We start from the raw sequence: 23,908 nt of genomic DNA, 5'->3' as shown, positions 1-23,908 counted from the left end.
TTGTTAACATAAATTTCACAATAAATAAAGATGTAAAAAGAATTTATCAGCTAGTGCATATAAAAATAATTCTTTGTTTCCTATAATTGAAATAAAAAATAAATAGTTATTTCTTTTAAATAAGACAACGAGTGATTTTATATTGTAATTTGATATTTTATGATATTTTATTTAACTTCAAATGAATGATTTATCTGAGTTTTATATTTTATTTGAATATTTTAAAAAATGATCTTTATTTTCAATAACATTCATAATTTATTAGTTTTAAAAATATATTAAGAGAAATTATATTTCAGTTAACTAACTGTAAATAACAAGTTCGAATATGAAGATTTGGATACTCAACAGTTATTAGGATTAAAATTGTACCTAATAGATATTAAGACAGGCATGAATAAATTTTTTCTTCTAAAAATATTAATATAAAAACATATTTTATAATACCTACCCAAATCTCACAATTACCATTTTTATAAAATTTAGTTCATTTAAAATGAATAAATATATAAAATAAAAAATAAACATATATCTATCATTAATTTAAATATTTATTATATATAATTAATTTGAAAATTAAAAATTAAAAATTAATTTTTTTTTCTTTATAAAGAAAAATCCCCTAGAGATCTCAATAAATTTGATGTATCTATCTGGTTTTGTATTCGGTGCAATTTCTGGACTGTATAAGGCTGGCCATTCTCTTGAAGCGCATCCACTAAACAAATATCTCAATAAATATGATGTATCTGATTTCCTACTCAGTGCAATAGTATATAATATTATATGGTATTGTTGATATTCCTATAGCCATTGACAAAAGCAGTTGTTGATATTTTTATAGCCATGTTTACCTATGCAGCCATAATTGCAATATTTTTCTTCTTTTTCTTTCACATCTTTCATAGGAGACAATCTTGCAAATACCCCCTCTTAACAGACTACCCTTTCCTTGGCATGTTACCACAATTCCTTTGCAATTTGTGGCAAATCCATGATTTTGTTGCTGAGGCATTGAAACAACATGGGGGCACTGGTGAGTTCAAAGGACCTTGGTTTGACCAAAATGAACTATATGATCACTAGTGACTTCACCGATGTGCAACACATATTATGCAAGAAGTTTGACAACTATGTGAAGGGACCTGAATTTCGTGAAATTTTTTAACCTTTTGGAGATGGGTTATCCCTGCTGATTCAGATTCATGGAAATACAACAGGTCTTTGTTACATTCTTTGATTAAACAAAAAACAGGTCTTTGTACAACAAGAAGGGGTGGTGGTGGATTTACAAGATGTTTTCAAAAGGTTCGCATTTGATAACATTTGTTACTTAGCCGTGGGACATGATCCTAATTGTCTTTCTATTGATTTCCCACATGTTGCAATTGAGAATGCTTTTAATGAAGCTGAAGAGTCCGCGTTCTATAGACACATAGTGCCAAGTAGTGTTTGGAAGTTGCAAAAATGGCTTCAAATTGGTCAAGAGAAAAAGTTGACAAAAGCTTGTGAAACATTTGATCAATTCTTGTATACATTTATAGCATGCAAGAGAGAAGAGCTAAAAAAGTACAATGAAAATTATGAAATGGGTGAAGCAAACTTTGACTTGCTCACATCTTTGATGAGAGAAGAGAGGGGACTAATGCATGATGACGAGTTTCTAAGAGATACTATGTTTACCTTTTTTGTGGGCGGGAGAGGAGCCATAACTTCAGCTCTAACTTGGTTCTTTTGGCTTGTTGCTACAAACCCTTTAGTGGAAGCAAAGATTCTTGAAGAGATCAAAGAAAAATTTAATGGGAAAGTAGATAAGCTAGTTTATCTACATGGTGCTATAAATGAAGCTTTGAACGCAAACAAGCAATTGAAGTTTATGTTCTTCCTAGTGGTCAGCCTATTAATCTTAATGAAGTGATACTATTTTCATTTTATGCAATGGGGAGATTAGAAGAAATATGGGGAAAAGATTGCTTGGACTTCAAGCCAGAAAGATGGATCTCAAAGAATGGAGGCATTGTTTATTTGCCATCTTACAAATTCATTGCTTTTAATTCAGGTCCTAGAACTTGCTTAGGCAAAGACTTGTCCTTCATTCAATTGAAGATGGTGGCAGCTACTATTTTGCGCCACTATTGTGTCCAAGTGGTGGAAGGTCATCATGCTACTCCAAGCCTTTCTATTGTACTTCTTATGAAGGATGGTTTGAAGGTTAGAATAACAAAAAGAAAAGTTTTATGGAAAATTTTCATTTTCACTTGTAGAAATTAATTATTGTGTTCATGGAAGCATGTTTGTTAGGTATAGAAATACTAGTAACACATTCTTTAATATTTGTTAAAATTTATTTAAAATTATAAAAATATGAAAAAATATTAAATTAATAGTAAAAAAGAATGTGAATCACATAATTTTTATAATTTTCAATAAATTTTAATTGATAACAAAATATGTATTAAAAAATGTGTTGTTAAAATTTTTATTGTTTAAGAATTTAATAATGTGTTACAATAAGATGCCTTTGTGTTACAAGAATGTCATTAAAACTCTGTAAATTTTTTTAATGTGTAGTAAAACGCATTTGAATTGAGAAAATATTTTTAATGAAAGAAATTGGATATTTTGTATTCATAAGAAAATTATTTGTAGATCAAAACTTTTATTAAATAATTGAATATGATTTTTCTTTATGCAGATTGAATATGTTTATTAACTATCGTTTACTGAGTAGTTTTGGTTAATTACTTTATTTAAATACTTTATTGTAAAATAGTGTAATATTAAAGCAGAGGCTATTGTGAATCAAACAAAATACCATCCAGTTTATTTGGGTAAAATTATATTCTCTTTTTTTATTATTATTATTATTATTATTATCAAAACACGAAACATTCTCTTTTTTTTTTTTGGGGTCAAAAGATATTCAACATTCAAACAACAGAAACGGGCTTTTTTTCACCCTTAATAGATGTTTCCGACGGTCCTACGGGCTTTCAACATTCTTCTTTTTTGGGTCGTCATTGCATCATTATTTTTGTGACTTAAATTAAGAATAAATAATTTTAAATAAGATCTTTCAAATATAACAATAGAATGCTAATATAATTTCTCAAAAAATATCTTTTAAATTCAAATTTTTTAATAATTTAAAATTGACTTAAATAATTGTTTAAGTTCTTGGTTTATTTGAATATTAAAGGTGTCTTAAACACTTGATATTAATAGTCTCAAAGGTAGGTGAAAGTTATTGATAGTCTCTTATAATGCTCAAGTAAATTTAATAAAAAGTATTCTCATAAAAAACATTCTAACTCTCTAGTCAAAATTTTTTTACCTTAATCTCTATATTTTATCAATTTATTATATTTAATCTATCTCAATGACGTAGTTTAACTAAATTAAAATTGACATTTGAAAATGTTTTAATAAATTAAATTAATAATAAGAACTAAAAAAAATAGTGAAAATATAAAGAATAGAAAAAAAAAAGTATTGTTTTAAGTAACTAAAACTAAAAATTTGTTAAATTGCAAGGATAAAAAAATTATTTAAGATATTAATTTAAAAAAAATTAATCTGAGTCAGTTGATAAAGCATGAGCAAGTCTAATCTTAACAAGTAATCAACCAGCGTCTACACGACTTGTCGTTTTCACTCTTCGTGAGGCGAACTCTTCAAATAACAACCTATTCAACTTGGTCGCAAATTGCAAAGCACCGTTCTGCATTAACGTGTGATATAAAACAATATAAAAATTAGATTAATTAACGTGTGCATCTAAAAAATGAAAACATTTGGTAAATATAATATAATATACCGTTTTATGAATAAAGCTATGTTTGATGGACAAAATATTTGTAGGTAAGGGCATTGTTGTTTGCTAGTAGTGGTTATGGAGGAGACATCCCATTAAATATAAGACTAGTTTTAGGTTAAAATGTACACAAAAAATGAAAATGTTGGTTGGTGTATCATTTTTAAGATTCCCTATCATGGACTTGGTGGATACTACGTCTACTTCCCTATGAAAATTTATACATCACCAGAAATATATAATAAGCTCTCTTCTTTATACCCTTTTTTATTTCTTTTAGATCACAACTCCTTAGAACAAAATTATTCAATTCTAAAGTTGCCTAATATTCCTTTCAATGTCTGGTTATGGTGTTTTCGTTGTCTTTATTTAACTTCAATTAACATTAATTCACATTTGTGCCATAAACCCAATGGGGCCATTGCCACTTAATTCGTTAACTAATTTTTTAGGAGATTGTTTTTTATACCTCTCCTTTTTGCATTATTTCTAACATTTTAATTCCAAACATATATTAAACTTTTTATATTCAATTTCTAGAAATGATATGGAAAAGCTCATACAAAATCTTTTTTCAACTCTCTTTCTTATTAAAAAAAATAATATGTTTCCATTTAGATTTATATCCTATGGTTATAAACGATTAGAATACTTTCATAATTGGTGAATTTCAAATGAATAAAGTTTTGAATAAATGCTAATTTTAGTCTATTAAATTATAAATGTTCATTACTTTATAGCCTATTCGTCATGCATGCAGCAGAAATTGATTGTTTTGGAAGTCAAAATATTCAACGTCGATCAATGTATTTTGGTTTTTGCAATAATTAATCTATCTATAACTTTTTATTGTCTCGTTCATAATCGATTATAAGTGTGTAGTATTTAAACTTACAAGAGTTTTAGATTTTTTAAAAATATTCAATTTGCTCTTGTTTAAAAAACACTAAAATAAATGTCATTCTTTAAAATGAAGAATTATAACATTTTTTTTACAAAATAAAAAATAGAAGTGATTAACACATATAATTAAAAAGTTAAAATAAATATATACTCATAAAATTTTACATTGGTCAATAATATAGTCTATTGCTACAGAGAAACCGAAAGAGGGACTCCAAGGAGAGGATCCAAACTTATAACATGTTTTAAACTGCATTTTAACATGCTTTAACTTAGAATAACATCAAAATTATAACTAATAATATCAGAATAAGTGTCCATTTATGATTTATCAAAATAATATAAATCTAAATAAACATTGTACTGTCAATGTATGTGGAGAAAAAGATAAAATTATATCCTTTCATGTTTTTTTTTATTATAATTATTATTTCTCCATGGGTTACAAAGTTTGGTGTTCCCCCAACAGTGCTAATAATTTGATTTGTCTTGATTTGGTTTCTTTGACTCAAAAAGGAATCTTTTTCCCCTTTAAATCCCTTTAACTAATTAGTATGATTAAATAAGAAATTGGGTACTGGCTTTCTATAATTGAGACATGAGGGTGCTATGTTTGGTTTTGAAAAGATAAGAGGGAACATGTAGATTGTAGTGTTTATATAGTATTTAGGTTTATATAGTATTTAGGTTACTTTTTCTTAGATTTTGGGATTAACTCCTATTTGAGTGTATGATTTAGACCCATGATTTCAATAATTAATGTGCATTATGCAAAGCTTTTAATAAAGAGTTCTTCAGTCTTTTTTTAGTTACTTTCAGTTCTTATTTTGGAGGAATTCTTCCGTATATATAGTGTGCCACACATCATTTTTCAAACACTTAAATTATTATTAAATATACTGATACTTTCAAATAGATTAGTTAAGTTTTAAGTTTAAACTATAAGTGTCTTTTTCCAAGAGATGATCTTACTAAATATAAATTTAGTAAAATATAACTTGAATCTAACTATACTAGCAAATAATATTTTAAATAATGATTTGATTCAAATCCACATTTTAATCTATATTTGTGTCATTAGATGGTGAATTGTTGCTAAATCTGATGACATATTATATATATAAAGAAAAAGTATATATATATTTTTTATAAATAGATGATGTAGAAGCTTATTTATATTATATCTTGTACTTTAACTAGTATTTGAAAATAATGATGAAAAAGACCAGAGTGTGTTGTTGGATGAAGCCAAACCTTTCACAAGAGTGAAATATGAATTATAAACCATTTAAAACACATTATTTTATAAATCTAAATTGTCTCTGAATTTGTGTAGGGGCTATAAAATACTATTTCTTTCATGAAAAAAAATACAAAACCAACAGCTCCATTCCAATTTTATTAAGATATTTGTAAATTTCAATATCATTCAATAATTTTAAATAAAACAAAAGCACAAACTATATATGCATTGTGTCAGCTTAAAAATATCCTCAAATCACGTTATCTACCTGTCAACAAAATCCAATCTCGACTTGCTCCATCTTTTTCATAATTCTCTCACTAATTATTTCTTTTCTCATTTTCTTCATCTTAAGGAATCATATCGAATAAACTATTTTGATCTATAAAATTATAAATATTGATCACTTTAGTTTATTTTATGGAATTTTACTCTAAATAATGGAATTATTATTTTAATTCTTCAAAAAAATATCAATAAAAATTAAAGTAAACAAATATTAAAATATTAAGAATTAAAATAAATTTTTTTACAATTAATAATTAAAACTATCAATGCTTATAATCCTTTCTTTTGGAGTGAAAATGAATGTTTGTATCTTAATGACTAAAATAACAGTTGATTCAAATTATATCACCCCAAATATATAAATCAATTAAGTAAAAGGGTTATTGGGCAAAGTATATTTATAATCCTCATAAAATTACTAAAAATATATTTAACTCAAAATTATTCTAATTTATTTAATAATTTTGAGTTAATCTTAAAAACACCACAATATAAAAATTGATAAAATAATATTTTATATATATATAAAGAATGATATGATGAGAGAATATGTAACTTTTGAGAAGTGGGCCCGGGCCCGGCCCACGTCGGCGGCTGGGTATGAGGGGCCCATGAAAGGTGCTAACGAGTCACCAGCCTCAATGCAGCTGGATGTGGTCCACGTGGACGCCCACTTTCAACCAATCATATCACTCGCTGTGCTTTCACCTTTTGCCACGCGTCAACATTCACCTCCTAACATACGACCGCACGGTCATCTTATCATTTCCCCAGTCTTTTCGCGTCCAAAAGCCGTTAATCCCGCCACCCTATGCTTCTTACGTTTCAACCGCAACTTCACAACTCAAATCAAAATATAAAAATCAATTCATAATTATTGTGTAACCCAAAATAATAATAATAATAATAACAACAACAACATCCTCTCAATTATCCACTTTGATTTTCTTTTCTTTTCCAATTTTTTGTTGATGATCTGTTCAAACAAATATTTTAGCTTTGTAATATTTTTCTATATATTTGACTAAATAATAATGGTTTTATGTCTTTTAGTATACATAATTTAAGAGGTAACTATTAAATATTTATTAATCATTTACTCTTACAATAAATATTTGGAATTTGAAAAATATAATAAATAAGATAAGATAGTTGACTTTGTTGTTAACCATGCCAAACCTTGTGATAATCAAGTGTGGCTTAAGGAACAATGATTTATATATGTATACTTCTTTTTTTTTTCCGTTTCTAATTTGGCTTAAGATGCTGCTAATCAAGTAAGGTATTTCTTTTCACATGAGAAAAATCAATCAATAATTAATAAATGGTTGAGAATAGATAAAAGACAATGCATGCATTTGAATATCTGGCAACAATCCTTAATTGATACTTTGGAAAATTTTGAATTCTTTTATAAGAATGATAAAGCAGTTGAAGTTGAAGATGAAGGGAAAAAGGTGGGAGAGAGGTCACCTTCTTGGTTTTGCTTCAACATTCCAACTCTGAGCAACAAGTACAACTCTTACACATGCAAATTATCTAGAAAATCCCAATAATTTCAACTCTAATTCCCATTATACCCTTCACATTTCCCCAAAATCCCATAACCTGCCACTAGTCTTCTTCCACACCCCACATGAATATATATAAATGCATGCCACTACAAATGGTACAGCTATATTGACCCATTTCCCTTCATCTGTAGTATATAACACCCTTACGAGCAAGCAACCTTGGAAAGTTTTGGCTTTTATTCTTCGGAGAGTACTAAAGGTAACACCTCATTCATTGTCCCTCGTGTGTTTCTATTTTTTGTTGATGGATTAATGTCTTCTGTGACACCCTTTTTGTGTGTCTTCTCAATGAGGTTTGGTGCTGCATTTTCATTGCTTTTAGCTATTTCTATCAACATGTTTTGTATGTTTGTTGATTGCTATGATCCTAAGTTCCTAACCTTGTTTCACATTGGTTTATTTGTTGTTCTGAGTTTGATTATGACAATGATGGAGTTTCAGAAACTTCTTTTTTTTTTGTGCGTTGTGATGTGATTGTGCATAAGGAGCATCTGGGAAGAAGCAATGTCACGCAATCAAACAGATGGAATATTTTTGGTTGCTTTTGGCTTTTCTTCTTTTTCTTTTCTTTTTGGTTTGCTGTGATGGGTTATAAAGTTTGATTCATTTCTCTTTTGCTTTTGTTTCTTTTCTGTTTCTTCTTAGATAATTTTTTTGTAGAATATTATTAACAACCATGAAGTCATCAATGGTTTTGTGGGCTGCACCTGTAAAGTGAAAATTGGGTCTTGATTTTGTGATTGGGACCCCAAAACATTATTAATGTGTAGTGTATTCTGAACCTCCCGCAAACCTTTGGTTTTTGTTTTCCAATCTTTAGAAGAATTTCATTTTTTTTTTTTTTTTTGCTTATTCATTTTAGGTAAGGTTCTGACTATACTGTTCAATGCCTGGTTTAGCTATGGATGAATCAAATGTAAATAGTGCAGCAGAGGAACCTAGTGGGAGTTATACACCCTACAAGGAAAACTTCACTCAGCAAGCATCACCAAGGAGTACACTGAGTCCAAGAAGCATTCAGAGTGATTCAATTGATTTGGCTATTGATGGGGTGGTGGATACCTCTATTGAGCAATTGTATCACAATGTGTGTGAAATGAGGAGCTCTGATCAATCACCCTCAAGGGCTAGTTTTTACTCATATGATGGTGAGTCTAGGATTGATTCAGAACTGTGCCATCTTGTTGGAGATATTGTAGATTTGGAGATTACAAAGGAGGTGGTTACAGAGAATAGAGAGGATAGCAATGCTGAGAAAGATGTTGTGTCATTTGGGAAGGAACCTACAAAGAAGGATAATAACCAATCATCACCAACACCAAGGGTCATTGAAGGATCAGGATCAGCCAAGTCAACTCCCAGAAGCAGAAATTTTAGGCCATCCAATGACAAGAGGAATGAGAAGGGTGTCAGAAAAGCAAATGGTGTTTACCATATGCGGAAGAATAGGAACCTTGGTTTGAAGGGAATTGAAGAACGTATCGCTGCCGGGTTAGATAATCCAGACTTGGGGCCATTTTTACTCAAGCAAACAAGAGATATGATCTCTTCAGGTGAGAGTCCCCATAAAGCTCTTGATTTGGCTCTTAGAGCTTTGAAATCATTTGAGATGTGTGCAAATGGGAAACCAAGTTTAGAATTGGTCATGTGTCTGCATGTTTTGGCAACAATATACTGTAATTTAGGACAATATAGTGAGGCCATTCCCATTCTTGAGCGTTCCATTGAAATTCCTGTGTTAGAGGATGGCCAAGATCATGCACTAGCTAAGTTTGCAGGGTGCATGCAATTGGGTGATACTTATGCAATGATGGGGCAGATAGAGAATTCTATACTGTTCTATACAGCAGGTCTTGAAATTCAAAGGCAAGTCTTGGGGGAAACGGACCCAAGATTCGGTGAGACGTGTCGTTATGTGGCTGAGGCACATGTTCAGGCACTGCAGTTTGATGAGGCTGAGAAGCTTTGTCAAATGGCTCTTGATATTCATAGGGGAAATGGGTCTCCTGCTTCCATTGAAGAAGCAGCAGATAGGAGACTAATGGGGCTTATCTGTGACTCAAAGGGTGATTATGAAGCTGCTCTAGAGCATTATGTTTTAGCAAGCATGGCCATGGCAGCAAATGGCCAGGAAGTAGATGTGGCAGCAGTTGATTGCAGCATAGGTGATGCCTATCTGGCGTTGGCACGCTACGACGAGGCAGTGTTTTCTTATCAGAAAGCACTCACTGTGTTCAAATCAACCAAAGGAGAGAATCATCCAACAGTTGCTTCAGTCTATGTCAGGTTAGCTGATCTGTATAACAAAATAGGGAAATTCAAGGAATCAAAGTCTTATTGTGAAAATGCACTCAGAATTTTTGGTAAGACCAACCCTGGAATTCCCTTAGAAGAGATTGCTAGTGGTTTAATAGATGTTGCTGCCATCTATCAATCCATGAATGATTTGAAGAAGGGATTGAAGTTACTCAAAAAGGCCTTGAAGATATATGGAAATGCTCCTGGTCAACAAAGTACTGTTGCAGGAATTGAGGCCCAAATGGGGGTTATGTATTACATGCTAGGGAACTATTCTGATTCTTACAACATCTTCAAAAGCGCCATTACCAAATTCCGTGCCAGCGGAGAGAAGAAATCTGCTTTGTTTGGAATTGCTTTGAACCAAATGGGCCTTGCCTGTGTGCAGTGTTATGCTATAAATGAGGCAGCTGATTTGTTTGAAGAGGCCAGGACTATATTGGAAAAAGAGTATGGTCCATATCACCCTGACACCTTAGGGGTCTACAGCAATCTAGCAGGCACCTATGATGCAATGGGAAGGTAACATGTTCATTGTCCCCTAACTCTCCTTAGTCCTTGTTGTTCTTGTCTGAAAATAGTACATGTCTAAGAGCATTATGGTATTTGTCAGTTGTCATTATTACTTTCTTGATCACTTTTGTTTACAACTTCATGTAGTATAAGAGCACTGAATTTTCAGGCTATAATTGCTCATATTTCTTGTTGGTTTGTAATGATTTGCAGAGTGGATGATGCCATTGAAATTTTGGAATATGTAGTTGGCATGAGAGAAGAGAAGCTTGGAACAGCAAATCCTGATGTGGATGATGAGAAGCGTAGGTTGGAAGAGTTGTTGAAAGAAGCAGGCAGAGCCAGGAACAGGAAATCAAGAAGATCACTGGAAACTCTTCTTGATACCAAATCTCAGCTTATAAAAGACAATGGCATTAAGGTCCTATAAAGCCGGGGATGTATATAAAACACCATCAGATTAACTGGTTTGCTTATTTTGATCATTGCTTGCAAATTTGGCCAAAAACAATAACAAAGTGGAAATAGGTTCCACTTCTTCCATTTGTTCATTGGTAAAGGATATGCTCACAAAAGTTACTTCGTATGTCTATTTACTATAGTGCAGAGGAAATTTCGGTTAATCATATTTCTCTTTGTATAATTGGATTAATAAATGGTGTAAAATCATTTTTCTATGTAAACAATGGATGTTGCAACTTAATTTTCTCTGCTGGTACACCAAACATCCTATTAGAAAATTCAGTTGCTTCTAACCATGTTTGAGATGCAACCATATTTTTATAAGTTCACATGTTACAGTCAAGGATCTTATGAACGTGACAAGCATGAATATGACTCTGAAGACTTCAGAGCCCTTGCTGTAAGTGACATCATAGATTAAAAGAACCCGTGTTCTATGCTTACATTGTAATACAAGACAAAAACAATTCTGGGCTGCATTCATTTGCGTAAAAATCTTACTTGCCCGTCTCTTGATCAATAAATTTTATATAATATTAAATTAACACCGAGGACTACAACAACCAAGCCTTTTCTAATTAGGTGAATTCAGATCACACAAAAACAACTGAGTCAAAAATCAAATTCTTTTAAGATATTATTTACCAAAAGATCCTTTTAATAATTTCTTGTAAAGTTTTTGTAGGTCTCCCTCTGTCCCTTTTCACTGGACAAAAAATCATACCATCCATTTTCCTTTCTTTTAGTCCAAATTACCACTGGACTAAGTGAATGAAATATGAAACAGTTGTGACAAAAACCAAGTCTCCAGCTTAAAAGAGATATCAGATATTCGCGAGAATCCTATTATTTAAGTTAACTGAACTATTAATTCTTGTTTTCCAGTCCTTTAAAGATGCATATATTTGTCTTGTTTTCCAAAGTGAAGTTGCATTTGCTTACACACACAGACCATTAATTATGACATGTTCTTTCTCGTGCGCATCTCCCCATTTGTTGGAACACAAATCGCTTGCTCATTGAAACAACAACGTGAAAATCCACAAAACAAGTGAGTAGTTAATATCATATTAATTGAATTTGGCTCAGGAACATGCCTACCCAATTGGAACTGGTGGGTCAGAGAAGGATAGAGAATGTGTTTAGCAATCCATTGATTTTGTGATTGAGAGTAGTGTAATCCATCATAGTAAACATGTTGAGAAGGATTTTTTTTGCATGCATTGCCATTACCGCTCCATTTACTATGCCTTTTTCTCCACAAATTGTGTGGTAAGCGCCACAGCAGTCCCAATGGATTGACAAAACCAGCCCCAAAATGAAGCATAAAAGTTAATCATGCAGTGATTAATTTGATGATATCCAAAACAATGCATTCCACTCAATGATGTGAGTTTGGAGACTTGAACACCACCTTGGCTCCTTAAGTTTGCACAATGCATATAATTGGATCCAACAGAGTTCAAATATGCACTTCCATAGTCCAATAAGTGAAAAAGTTGTCTATGTAATTGATACATATGAAGTAAAACACAACTAAGCCCAAGCCTATGAGTTATCTGTGGTTGTGAATCTGTGAAGGGAAGAACATATTATATTCTGCCTATTTATAAAATCTATAATGAGATGGCCAACACAAGCTCTTCCTGAGAAATTTCCAAAAAAGCTTATGCCATTGGAGGATGCAACTCTTATAAGCTGCAAATGTGGCTCCATTGTCTAAATTCGAGTCACCAAAGTTATATAAATAGCCGGGTACCAACATTTGCTAGAATTAGAACCTTTACCACTCGAGACATGAATAAATGTGCATGTCACACAAAGATTGAAATACCAAGTACATAATTCAGCCTCCAATAATTCTTGGTTGAAGTACAATCATTAAGGTTTAATAATTAGTTTGAAACTTCCTTCCAAAAAGGTGGTCCTCTACGAATCAATAGGGATCAGAAAGTAGCCTCCTCAGACTTCAGTGAGGCACTCTCTGTCTTGACAACTTTAAAAACATTTTATATCACCTATAATTTTGTTGCAATAAGGTTATTCAAACATAAATATTTTGTTTCAATAAGGATATTCAAAATGGCCCTTAGTATCTTATGTATTTATGTTCTCCATCTTTTTAGCCTTTGATCATCCGTTTATCTTTAATATTAATGGTGCGTAGTCTCTAATTTCAACAAACATTATTCATTCCCCTACTTAATCATTTTATTGATGTAAATTTAGTAATTAAAAAACAAGTCTAACACCATAAGCTATCGAATGGAAAGATATTTTGAGAAATCAAAATCCCTTCTTATTCATCAGCACAAAAATATCCACATCCCCTAATGTACTGGGATAGAGAATATTCACCTTACATAATTCATCGCATTAAAAGTATTTCATTTATTGTGTGTGGGAGGGGTCCCTTTACTCTACGTGATGGGCACTTGAGCCTTTACTGTGTGAAAGCACAATTTAAAATCAAGTTACATTTGCTATCTCACAACATCAATTATGTGACATAAACAACGTGAAGACTCATATAATATCTGGTACTCTATATCATATCAAGAGACTAGCTAGTAATGCATCAATTGAATGAATGATGCTCAGAAACATGCTTGCCCAATTGGAACTGGTGGATCAGAGAAGGAGCCGTAGAGAATGTGTTTAGCAGCCCATTCATTTGCTGCTTGAGAGTAGTGTATGCCATCCCAGCTAATATGTTGAGAAGGATTTTGACATGGATTGCCATAAACTGTTCCATTTACTGTGGCTCTCTTACCACAATTTATGTGGTAACCATAGTAACTGCCACAGCAGAACTCCAATGGACTTACAAAACCTGTCACAAATCAAGCATAAAAGTTAATTGTGCAATGGCTAATTTGAAGATAACCAAAGCATCACATTCCCGTAAGTTATGTGTGACTTTAGGTTGTGTTTAGATGAAAAAATTTAAAACTCTATAGAGTATGAAATCAATAATAAAGGATGATCAAAGTGAGAATCAAGTATAAGAGTAGTTATGAATGATAATTACAAAAAAAAGAATAATAGCGAAATTTTTAAATTCTCTCAAAAGACATGTTAATTGAAATTCCTTCTATGTGATATAAAAATTATTTAGTTAAAATTCTGTGTTATTGTAAAATCACTTTTCTGTATTATCTAAATGCATGTAATGTAGTAACTTAGAGTTACTTTATCTAAATGCAACCTCAGAGACTTGAAGATCACCTTGGTTCCTTGCATTGCTAATTAGTTCATATTTGGCAGAGTACACGTCAACATATGTAAATTTGGCTAGTGGAAACTTTCTCCTTAGTTGAAACACTTGGTCCTTGAGCTGTCTGTTATATTCCTGAGCAAGCTCATTCTGAGGTTTCACACAGCCATTTGCATCCAAGTTACCCTTCTTGGGCTCATAATAAATGTAACTGTAGGGCAAGCATCCAATTGGACCTACGTTGTGAATCCAAAACACTCTTGCCCCTTCATTGTATACTTGCTAAAATATAACCATGAAATGACAAGTATTAGTTCCATAACAAAATTTTATTGTTATCTCGTATCTCACAATGAAAAACAAGGCTTTGGTGGTTGCTTACTTGCACTGCTTGGAAGAACTGGCTCAAGATTTCAGGAATTGACTTTATAACTTGTTCCTGTGAAGTGTGCTGAAGACCAAAGGCAAGATCATTTTGACCAATATCAAAGGTGTAAAGGGCCTTGGAAAAGTCCTCAGGCCTTGGAAGACTACTCTTGAAAGGTGGTTCTTTCCCTGGAATATCACACATGTTTAAGTTTCTAAGTTCAAAAACGTGTTGAAAAACCTGTAAATGTGGATCCAACACAGAAGCTACAACTAGTAGCTTTGAAGTAAACATAAATCTATACTCATTAACATACCAAACATGTTAGTAATCACTCATCTCATCAAGAATCATCTACTGCTCTTCAATTAGAAGAGAGGGAGTCAATAAAAAATATGCCATCAATTGTAGCACTTCACTAAATTCTGATTATGCTCCAGGATATTCACAGTTCTTGTTGGAAACAATATCAAAGCACATTTTCCTTAGCACAATAACAAATAATAGGCATAAACATGAAAGGAAATGTAGAGGGAAGAGACTCTAACCGCTGTCAGAAAGCTGATTGAAGAGAATCTTGGTGTGAGACTTGAACTGTATGAACTGAGACACTTGAAGGCCAAGATGGAATGGACTAAAACCACCAGGACGAATGGATGAGCCTCCTGTTGCAAAGTTTGCACCATGCCTGTAATTGGATCCAATTGAATTCAAATATGCACTAAGGTAAGGTAGCTTCAACTCTTCAGCTGCATATGTCCACACACAAACAAAAAAACAAAAGGAGATATACATAAGAAATGTATAGCATAACCAACAACCACTTCCACAGTCTAATCAGTAAGTACCTGTTGGGTTTAAACTATTTTGAAGAAATAATCCCTTGTTTTTATCAACTTCCTAATAGTTTTTTGTTGAAAAAAAAGTCATAATTTCTCCTAATTTAGGACGTGTTTGGATACACAACTTATTTAATTACTTATTCAATAAGCTCTTTTATAATGATGGATTATGACCCAATTTTAGAGAAACTAAACAAGAGAACTTCTAAACAAAAAGAAATATAAGTTATTTCTACCTTATGAGAAAAGTTTTATTTATTTTTTATACTAAATTTTTTCTTTAGAAGTTTAATAATCTGAGCCCATGGCATAAGTTTTATAATAAAACTTATTGAAATAACTTGAAAACAACTTATTTTGATAACTTGTTGAAATAAGTAAAAAGAATTTAAACAAGTCATAAACTCTTTCTATAAGCTCTTCTAAACATGCCCTAAGTGAGTAGTCAACCGGGTCAAATTTTCAGAATGACCCCAATAAAAAAGGTTGCCACTTTAATATAATACATATAAAATAAGGCTCCCACAAGCCAATGTGCTATATGTATATTGTTGAGGAGAGTGTAGACTAAGAATTGCTTACTCATAAAATCTATAATGAGACGGCCATCAGAAGCTCTTCCTGAGAGAATTCCAAAGAAGCTTATGCCATTAGGAGGCTGCACCCCAGTGAATGCTGCAGATACAGCTCCAGTGTCTGAATTTGAGTCACCAAAGTTGTATATTGCTGGGAACCAACACTTGTTGGAGTTAGAAGCATTACCAGCTGAGGCATGAGTGAATGTAAATGCCACACACAGATTGAAACACACAACAACATAAATCAGCCTCCTAGAATTCATGGTTGTGTTGGTAATCACTATATGTTTTAGTGAGAAATTTTCTCTGATAGAAGTGGTTTCCTCTGACTCTAGTGAGACAGTGACTATCTTATGCTAACTCTAAAGAACATAGGTTTATATCACCGACAATTATGTCTCAAAGATGTTACTTATACATAAGAAGTTTATGTCATGATTGTCATCATAAAAAAAATAATTAATTTTCCTTTTTATTCATCTATATTAATTGTGCAAATCTCTTGCTCTCTCTCCCTCTTTTTGGTCTGTTTTATGTTTGAAAAAGTTAAATGGACTTTTTTTTTTCGTTTTACTCTTTGTAGCTGCATCTGGAAATGCAAAATTCACAAGCAACCTCTATAACGGAGTAATCATTTTATGAATTAGATTCGTAAATTATAAGTTATACGAAGTTCTTTGAGAAGTTTCTACATTAAATTTCTTAATTTTTTTGTGATTTTTTTGGGTAAGTTTGGAAGTTTTAAAATATTTGAAGTCTGTAATGTAAAACATATGGATTAATTAGTAAAAGATTATGGATTAATTAACAAAAAATTATTTCAACTTAACTTATTATCTTGAATTTAAGTTTCAGTAAACGCAGGTTCAATTTTAACGATAGAATAAATTTTTTATATTTTTTAATCATTCAAACGCATTTTATTATTGTTCCTTTCTCTTTTTGTTTTTATGATTATTGAATTGGCATCACCAAATTTGGAACTTAAGAGTGAAGGATAAGGCTTAATGATTGGGTGTGAAGTGCCAGACAGCAGCCATGAATGCTGTTCAGAGATTCGCTACATGTCAGTCATGAAATTAAATCTTAATTCACCGCTACTAGGTTTGAATTTAAAAATGCTTTCTAGTATGAAGACGATAAGTTTGATTCACTGTTAAATAATTATTAATATTTTTATTTAAAAAATGTTAATTTCAATCTTAAGAGAGAAAGAAAAAAATTAATAATAAAATTTTATTAAAAAAATATTTATTATATTTAACATAATAAATATGTAGTTTTTTCATAAAAATTTATTATTTATAAATATTTATACTTAGATTTAAAAGTTAAAGTTAACAAAACTCTTATTTAAACTAACTCCAATTTTGATTGAATAGTATTTAAATTCATAAAAAAATTTTACAAAAATCTTTCATACCGTTTAGCATTATTTTTAAAAATTTAATATAAAAATTATAATTAACAACACTAAAATACCATTCAAACATGAATATATATATATATATATATATGTATAATTTATTTTTTTATGTAAAATATTATTGATATTGATATTATAAGAAAGAAAAATAATATTTTAGATTAGAAAAAACATAAAAGGAAATGGTAATCAAAATATTGTCACACCTTTTAAATGTGTAAACAAAGACACATAATAAAATAAATAAATAATAAAATGTTATTAAAAATATAACATTTAATAATATTAATAAATTAAATTATATAATTTTTAATAAAATATTATTATAGGTATAGATTAGAAAAACAGAATAAAAGGTTTGGGGGTCTTCAAAACCTGCACGCATAAAATGATTCAAAAGCCGCGACCAGAATTAAAGAGTAACTAGTTACAAACCCATTCGCATGACCACAATATAAAAAATACATTTTTAATTTTATATAGTTAGAAGCATACTTCAAATTACGAAATGAATATTCTCTCTCTTCAATTACACATCACAAGAAAATTTAAGTGTTATTGGATTTATGGAGCAAAAGTAAAAAAAAAAAAAAGTGTTTTTGTAGAAGGGACAAAAGTCAAAATCTTTATCTCTGTTGTAACTACAAGGCTCATAACAATTGATAATCATAGTTTCCTTATATTAATTAGTAATTAGTAATGCACTAAACAAATCCTAAAATTTAAAGCTGGGTATGTTCTACTGTAAAATGACGTAATGTGATTCAGTGAAGCAACAAAACTACCATCTTCTGCTAGTGTGATATGCTTAGTGATAGAAGGAATGTTCTACAGCATTGATTATTATACTTTATACATTTAAAATACTTTAATTCCCTAAATATTGGCCGTAAAATATTCCAAATCTTTGAGATTTGATCACAATCTGAAACTGATACATCTTGTTAGAAGGGAGATTGACCCAAATTACCTAGAGTGAACATATTTCTTGCTATAGTTAATGAAAGAAAATAAGTGAAAATAATCAGAAAACTATAAGGGAGGGGAGATATTAGACATCATGAATATTAGATTCTAGCTAATAGGCATTCCCTTTAGATGCTTATTTAACTTAACTAGATTTCAATGAGCTCTCCCTATTCATATGCAATGCCACAAACTGGAACCTCACTGGTACATGGGCTGCTTGTGTAATTGTCTAGAACTCCATGTGCTATTTATAGATGAACTTGGAAAAATGATGGTTGGAAGTCTCTTACTTTCCTCAAGATGAGGAAAATCAATGGTGTAATGTAGTCCTCGGCTCTCGTGCCGAGAAAGGGCACTGCTGATTACCAGCTTTGCACAACAAAAGAGGTTTCTCAATTCACAAATCTCAGGCACCACCATTGTAGGCTTCCATCCATGCTGAAATAAGTACTCTTCCCATTTGGCCTCTAAATTACCAATCTTTTGCTCAGCAGTCTCTAGTCTCATTGTGGACCTAACAATTCCCACGTAGTACCACATGATAGATTGCAGCTCTTTCCTCAGTTCCTTTGTCATTGATAAAATTTTGTCTTTGACATTACTTCCAAGTGACACAGGCACAACAGGTCGAGGCCACATGTTTGATGCAGTCAGATCAAGGCTAGAACTTTTCATGTGATCAACTGAGGGTTGCACGGCTCTTCGTGCAAAAACAAGTGCCTCAAGCAATGAGTTGCTAGCAAGTCTGTTTGCTCCATGCAAACCTGTGCATGCTACTTCACCAGCTACATAGAGACCTTGGACATTTGTCTCTCCTTGGAGCCTGGCTCGAACTCCTCCACACATGTAATGAGCAGCTGGAACAACTGGAATTGGATGATGTGTTATATCCAAACCATGCTGGAGACACATAGAAGCAATGTTGGGAAAGTGTGAGAGAATTTCCTCCTTGGGCTTGTGACTTATATCAAGGAGCACATACTTCTCATTGCGCTTTTTAAGTTGGTCGTCTATGCTTCTTGCCACCACATCCCTTGGAGCAAGCTCTGCCCTCTCATCATACAAGGGCATGAATCTTTCCATGCCTAAATTATAAAGGATACCCCCGTCACCTCGGACAGCTTCGGATATCAGAAATGCATTTTCCCTTGGCTTGGTTGGTTTAATAGGAAGCCCTTCGTCAGCTAAGGCAGTTGGATGGAACTGCACAAACCTGGGCCAGGCATGATTGAAAAGTTGAAAGTCACAAGAATGAAATAGGATACAATAAGCTGATAAGCTCCATCATATGTATCAGGGGTGAATGTGCAGCTTATAATAGAATACTACATAGATCACATATTAAACTCCCAAGCTTTGTAGACTATATTGCCTATTTACATTTCTTTTAAGAGAATTAAGTAATACAAAAATATGCCCCCAACATAGTAGCCTATCCAATTCTGTAATTGATAGAGGCAGTTAAGTTGCTCCTTAATTTGCACTTAAATGCAACTAAGTTGGTTATTCATGTTCTTATATCATAAAAATACTGCAAGATATCACATTTATCCTCAAACACTACCAGTGTCACTTTATGGTTTATTCAGTATGACTGGCATGACAGATTCATTTAACAATAAATATTCACTGTGTTGAAATAATCCACTCACTCCATGTTGGAAATCACAGCTTGAGCCCGGTGTGCCATGGCAATTCCATCTCCGGTGGCTACCTGGGATTAGAAAAGTAAGTTAAATTAACATGCAAATAAAACTTGCCCTATGATGTAGGTAACACAAGCATAAACAGGTTGATAGATTAAGGATGTAACCAGAATGAGATGGTTCATTTCAATACTACTATGAACAATACAAGGTGAAAATTAAACCAATTAATGGCTCAAAATTTTTAGCTTCAAGTAGACTGCATTTCTCACTGATTTTTATTTATACCTTTATCATTGCATGGTAAAATTTTTAGTGTATCATCCAAGCAAATTAATGACCTGTTATGAGTAAGTTAGTAACAATAATAATGGGTCACTTATTTGCAAATTTTTTCTTCAAGATAATGTTATAGCATCATTAATGAGTTCAGTTATTGTAATAAAACTGCATCATAAACTCTTGCTATAATATTCCAATTTCAATCATGATTATGTTCTTAAATACTTAAAATATAAAATAAACCAAGCAGCAAATGGGAAATGAGAACTCAAGCTCCAGAAAAAGAGGACTACCAGAGGATTTGTAGTTTTAGGATAAATATGTCCAGCTCCGCCTGACGCAAGTAAAGTCACCTTAGAAAGAAATCTTACCACCTAGAAGCTAAAAAAGTGAAATTTCAGAAAATGTATTCAAAGTGATTTTCTTCTAAAAAAACACACACAATTGCTTTTCCCACCTCTAGAGTTTCAGTATTCAGTGTGTCAACACCGAGACAAATTATATCAGATCCATCCTGCAGCACCAGTGACATGTTTTAGTATTGTGAATACATCTAAACATTCCCAATGCTCTAATGTCAAATTTGGATACGGAAGATTCAAAAGAAAAAAAAAACCATGAAAACTTATAAATTAAAACTTCTAAATATTTCTCCAATGCCAGCACACCTGCATGCTAGCAACACCACATATGATGCTACAAAACCTTTTAGTATACCAAAAGAAAAGAAAATATAATTCTAGAGACAACAAACCTGACAAGTGAGAAGATCTATTGCAAAATGGTGCTCAAACACAAAAATATTCGGATTGTTAACAACTGCCTTCAGTAGAGCACGTTCAATCTCTCTTCCTGTCATATCAGCAGCATGAACAATCCTACGATGTGAATGACCCCCCTCCCTCATAAGATGCAAATTACCATCTTCCCCATAATCAAAAGATGTGCCCATAGCAATTAGTTCTCTGACTCTTTCAGGTCCTTCGGTACAGACAACCTAGAAATGAAGAATCAAAGTTAATGAAATGCACAACACAGATGTCATAGAAACTAGTGATTCATTATATATAACTCAAAGGTTCAAGGACCATTCTCACATGTTCAAATTAAACATTTCCAAAGAATTAAAAGCAGAACGCTTGTTGTTTACACAAATTAACAATTCACTAGAAATTTGTGCTTATCAATTGCGAAAAGGAATCAAGTAAATGAATTGCATTTCAAATTCAAAATATCTTTTTATTTAATCTTGTTAGAACAAAACACTATATCAGCAAATGGAAATAAACATTGAAAAAATGAAAATACGGTTCATAAAACAACTTAAAAATAATCATTCTTCTGCAGCTTAAGGCATATTAAGATGTATTTGGTTGTAAGAATGATTTACAATGTAAATTTAACAGGTCTAGAACATACTCGGACACTTTCCTCATCACAAAGATATGCCCCGGCCACAATGGTATCCTTCATGTGACTCTCCACAGAATCTGAAGGGCATAGCACAGCACTAACACCACCTTGTGCATAATTAGTGTTGCATTCATGAGACTCAGCCTTGGTTATCACTGCAACAGATCCATATTTTGCAACTTCAAGCGCATAGCGGAGGCCAGCAATTCCACTCCCAATGACAGCAAAGTCAAAGTATTTTGTGGGATTGTCTTTTTTGCATGATGAAATGACTTTGAAGAGTTTCCGATTCTTATCAAGTGGAGGTACAGAAAACCTACATCTGTGTATCTGCAGGGCCTTGGATACCGCTTTAGACCTAAAATTTTGCACCCCAAAACAATGAAAATATTTAATCAAGCTAAGAATGAATCATAAGTGAAGATCCATTTCCATTCAATATTTCTAATCAATATTACTACGGAGACTTTTTTCTTTACTGAAAGGGTGATTTCTAGCCAGCTCCCACAACTTGTTTCACACAACACAGATATAAAAGTAAACACTGGGAGATGATAACTTTATCTAAATCAAGATTCCAACTTGTCAACCCTGAACAACCAACCAGAGCCAAATACGCTTAGGATTTTGCAAATATAAACAATATTCTGCATACAGGTAAAATTCATTAGAAACAATTCTATACTCTAGCAAAGAAACAAGTATTCCTTTTAAAGGCATTTTGTCATAGCAAGATATGAGAACTCTACTAGTGTGATTCCTGGATCGAAATCTTCTAAACATATCTCGGAATAAAACTATAAGTCAAAGTTATAACAACAATAAAAATCATATGATTTTATGCAAACGAGTAAAACTTCCCTCAACAACACTAGAGAAGCAAAGAAGAACTCTTTTTTAGACATCAAAACACAGTGAGACATGAAAACTACTAGTACAAATATGATTCATGGATTAAAATTTTTACCACGACAGATTGTTTGGTAAGAATCTCTTGGAAGGCAAATCAGAAACCCAAACAGTCCTTCCACAGCTTTGTCCTTTGCAGTTTGTCAATCTATAATGCAGTGTGCCACTTCCAGAAGGTACACAAGTTGCCATTGCAATGCCCTCTGTACAAAAAGCACAAAGAGGTTAAATTAAAGAAAAACTACAAACGAGAACACCTTCACAGGTCAAAGAATGAACGGCTTCCACTGAGAGAGGAAAATGTGGATCCACCAAATCAATAGCGACACTTGGTAAAAACCAGTGACATAACAAGGTTAACAAAGGCATAAACAAAACACCATGATCTCAAACAGTCCAAATCAATGTAAAATTATTATCAAAAACAATGAGCCATGCTGAACCAAAATGAAAGCTCATAACGTGCGAATTCTTATTCAAAAAATGAGAGTTAAAATTATTGTAAAATACAAGAAATTAATTATAAAAAAAAAAACTAAAAATTGCCTCTTTCCGCCTCCCCAGATGAAAAAGAAGAAAAAACAATTTTAGGAAACACCCAACAGGCTAAGAAAATTCAATTTTTCACCTTACCCAGATAGCTAAGTACTACTCAAATTTCATAAACTAAAAAACGAACAAGTTTTTCAAACACGGTTGCAGAGAGGTTCAAAAAGAGAAGTGGGTTATATTCAGTTGAACGACTCCCTCGGAAAAAAAAAATCACCTTCCAAAAGTTTAGGATAAAAAATTGTTTAAATATATGTTTGGATTCACGTTTAGTTGCAGCTTTTCAGTTAACATGATTTTAAAGCATGTCCCAACAAGAAGCAAGTTTTGCAACAACGTTAAAAACTAAAGACAACCCAACAACGTTGAGGTTTTGGTGATGATCATGGAATTGAACATATAGAAATGCTAAGGAAGAGAAAGCAGCATACCTTGTTCTTCTCCTGTCAGAGTGAGAAAAACAAAGGACACTACAATCTGGGTCGCGTTGCTTTGCAGAAAATGAATCTACAGATTCCTAGTATCTGTCCTCATATATTAAATTTAATAATAATAATAAAAAAAAAAAGGATCTTTGAATAAGAAATTAGAACTAGAGGCGGTCAAGACCGTAAC

General features: G+C 32.1%; 3 protein-coding genes and 1 pseudogene across 6 annotated transcripts; 2 read left to right on the top strand and 2 right to left on the bottom strand.

Moving 5' to 3' along the window:
- Positions 1-957: 957 nt before the first annotated feature.
- On the top strand, positions 958-2,713 carry LOC113867581 (annotated as a pseudogene).
- Positions 2,714-7,930: 5,217 nt separating this feature from the next.
- Positions 7,931-11,455, top strand: LOC113867282 (protein KINESIN LIGHT CHAIN-RELATED 2). 4 transcript variants are annotated; one of them, XM_027502491.1, is made up of 3 exons: positions 7,931-8,021; positions 8,722-10,642; positions 10,847-11,381. In XM_027502491.1, the coding sequence occupies exons 2-3, from the start codon at positions 8,724-8,726 to the stop codon at positions 11,061-11,063; spliced, it is 2,136 nt and encodes a 711-aa protein (XP_027358292.1). In that variant the 5' UTR covers positions 7,931-8,021; positions 8,722-8,723; the 3' UTR covers positions 11,064-11,381. The 4 variants fall into 4 exon arrangements, with proteins under 4 accessions (XP_027358292.1, XP_027358291.1, XP_027358293.1 ...); XM_027502490.1 differs by having other exon boundaries at positions 7,948-8,021; positions 8,685-10,642; positions 10,847-11,382; XM_027502492.1 differs by lacking the exon at positions 7,931-8,021 and having other exon boundaries at positions 8,371-9,149; positions 9,255-10,642; positions 10,847-11,455.
- A 2,044-nt stretch (positions 11,456-13,499) lies between these two features.
- On the bottom strand, positions 13,500-16,400 carry LOC113867814 (GDSL esterase/lipase At3g27950). The gene is made up of 5 exons (XM_027503302.1): positions 16,104-16,400; positions 15,228-15,428; positions 14,695-14,867; positions 14,324-14,594; positions 13,500-13,928 (listed from the first exon to the last, which is right to left on the bottom strand). The coding sequence occupies exons 1-5, from the start codon at positions 16,360-16,362 to the stop codon at positions 13,693-13,695; spliced, it is 1,140 nt and encodes a 379-aa protein (XP_027359103.1). The 5' UTR covers positions 16,363-16,400; the 3' UTR covers positions 13,500-13,692.
- Positions 16,401-18,373: 1,973 nt separating this feature from the next.
- LOC113866975 (L-aspartate oxidase, chloroplastic) lies at positions 18,374-23,908 on the bottom strand. Its single transcript, XM_027501834.1, has 8 exons — positions 23,725-23,908; positions 22,803-22,947; positions 21,842-22,193; positions 21,177-21,419; positions 20,880-20,936; positions 20,716-20,796; positions 20,147-20,208; positions 18,374-19,707 (listed from the first exon to the last, which is right to left on the bottom strand). The coding sequence occupies exons 2-8, from the start codon at positions 22,934-22,936 to the stop codon at positions 18,693-18,695; spliced, it is 1,944 nt and encodes a 647-aa protein (XP_027357635.1). The 5' UTR covers positions 22,937-22,947; positions 23,725-23,908; the 3' UTR covers positions 18,374-18,692.

The sequence above is a fragment of the Abrus precatorius genome, unplaced genomic scaffold (genome assembly GCF_003935025.1).
Source record: "Abrus precatorius isolate BTA unplaced genomic scaffold, Abrus_2018 Scaffold5, whole genome shotgun sequence".
In the NCBI taxonomy this organism is placed as follows: Eukaryota; Viridiplantae; Streptophyta; class Magnoliopsida; order Fabales; family Fabaceae; genus Abrus; species Abrus precatorius.
Note: the sequence above shows the minus strand (reverse complement) of the source record. Positions and strands in the feature narration are given on the sequence as shown.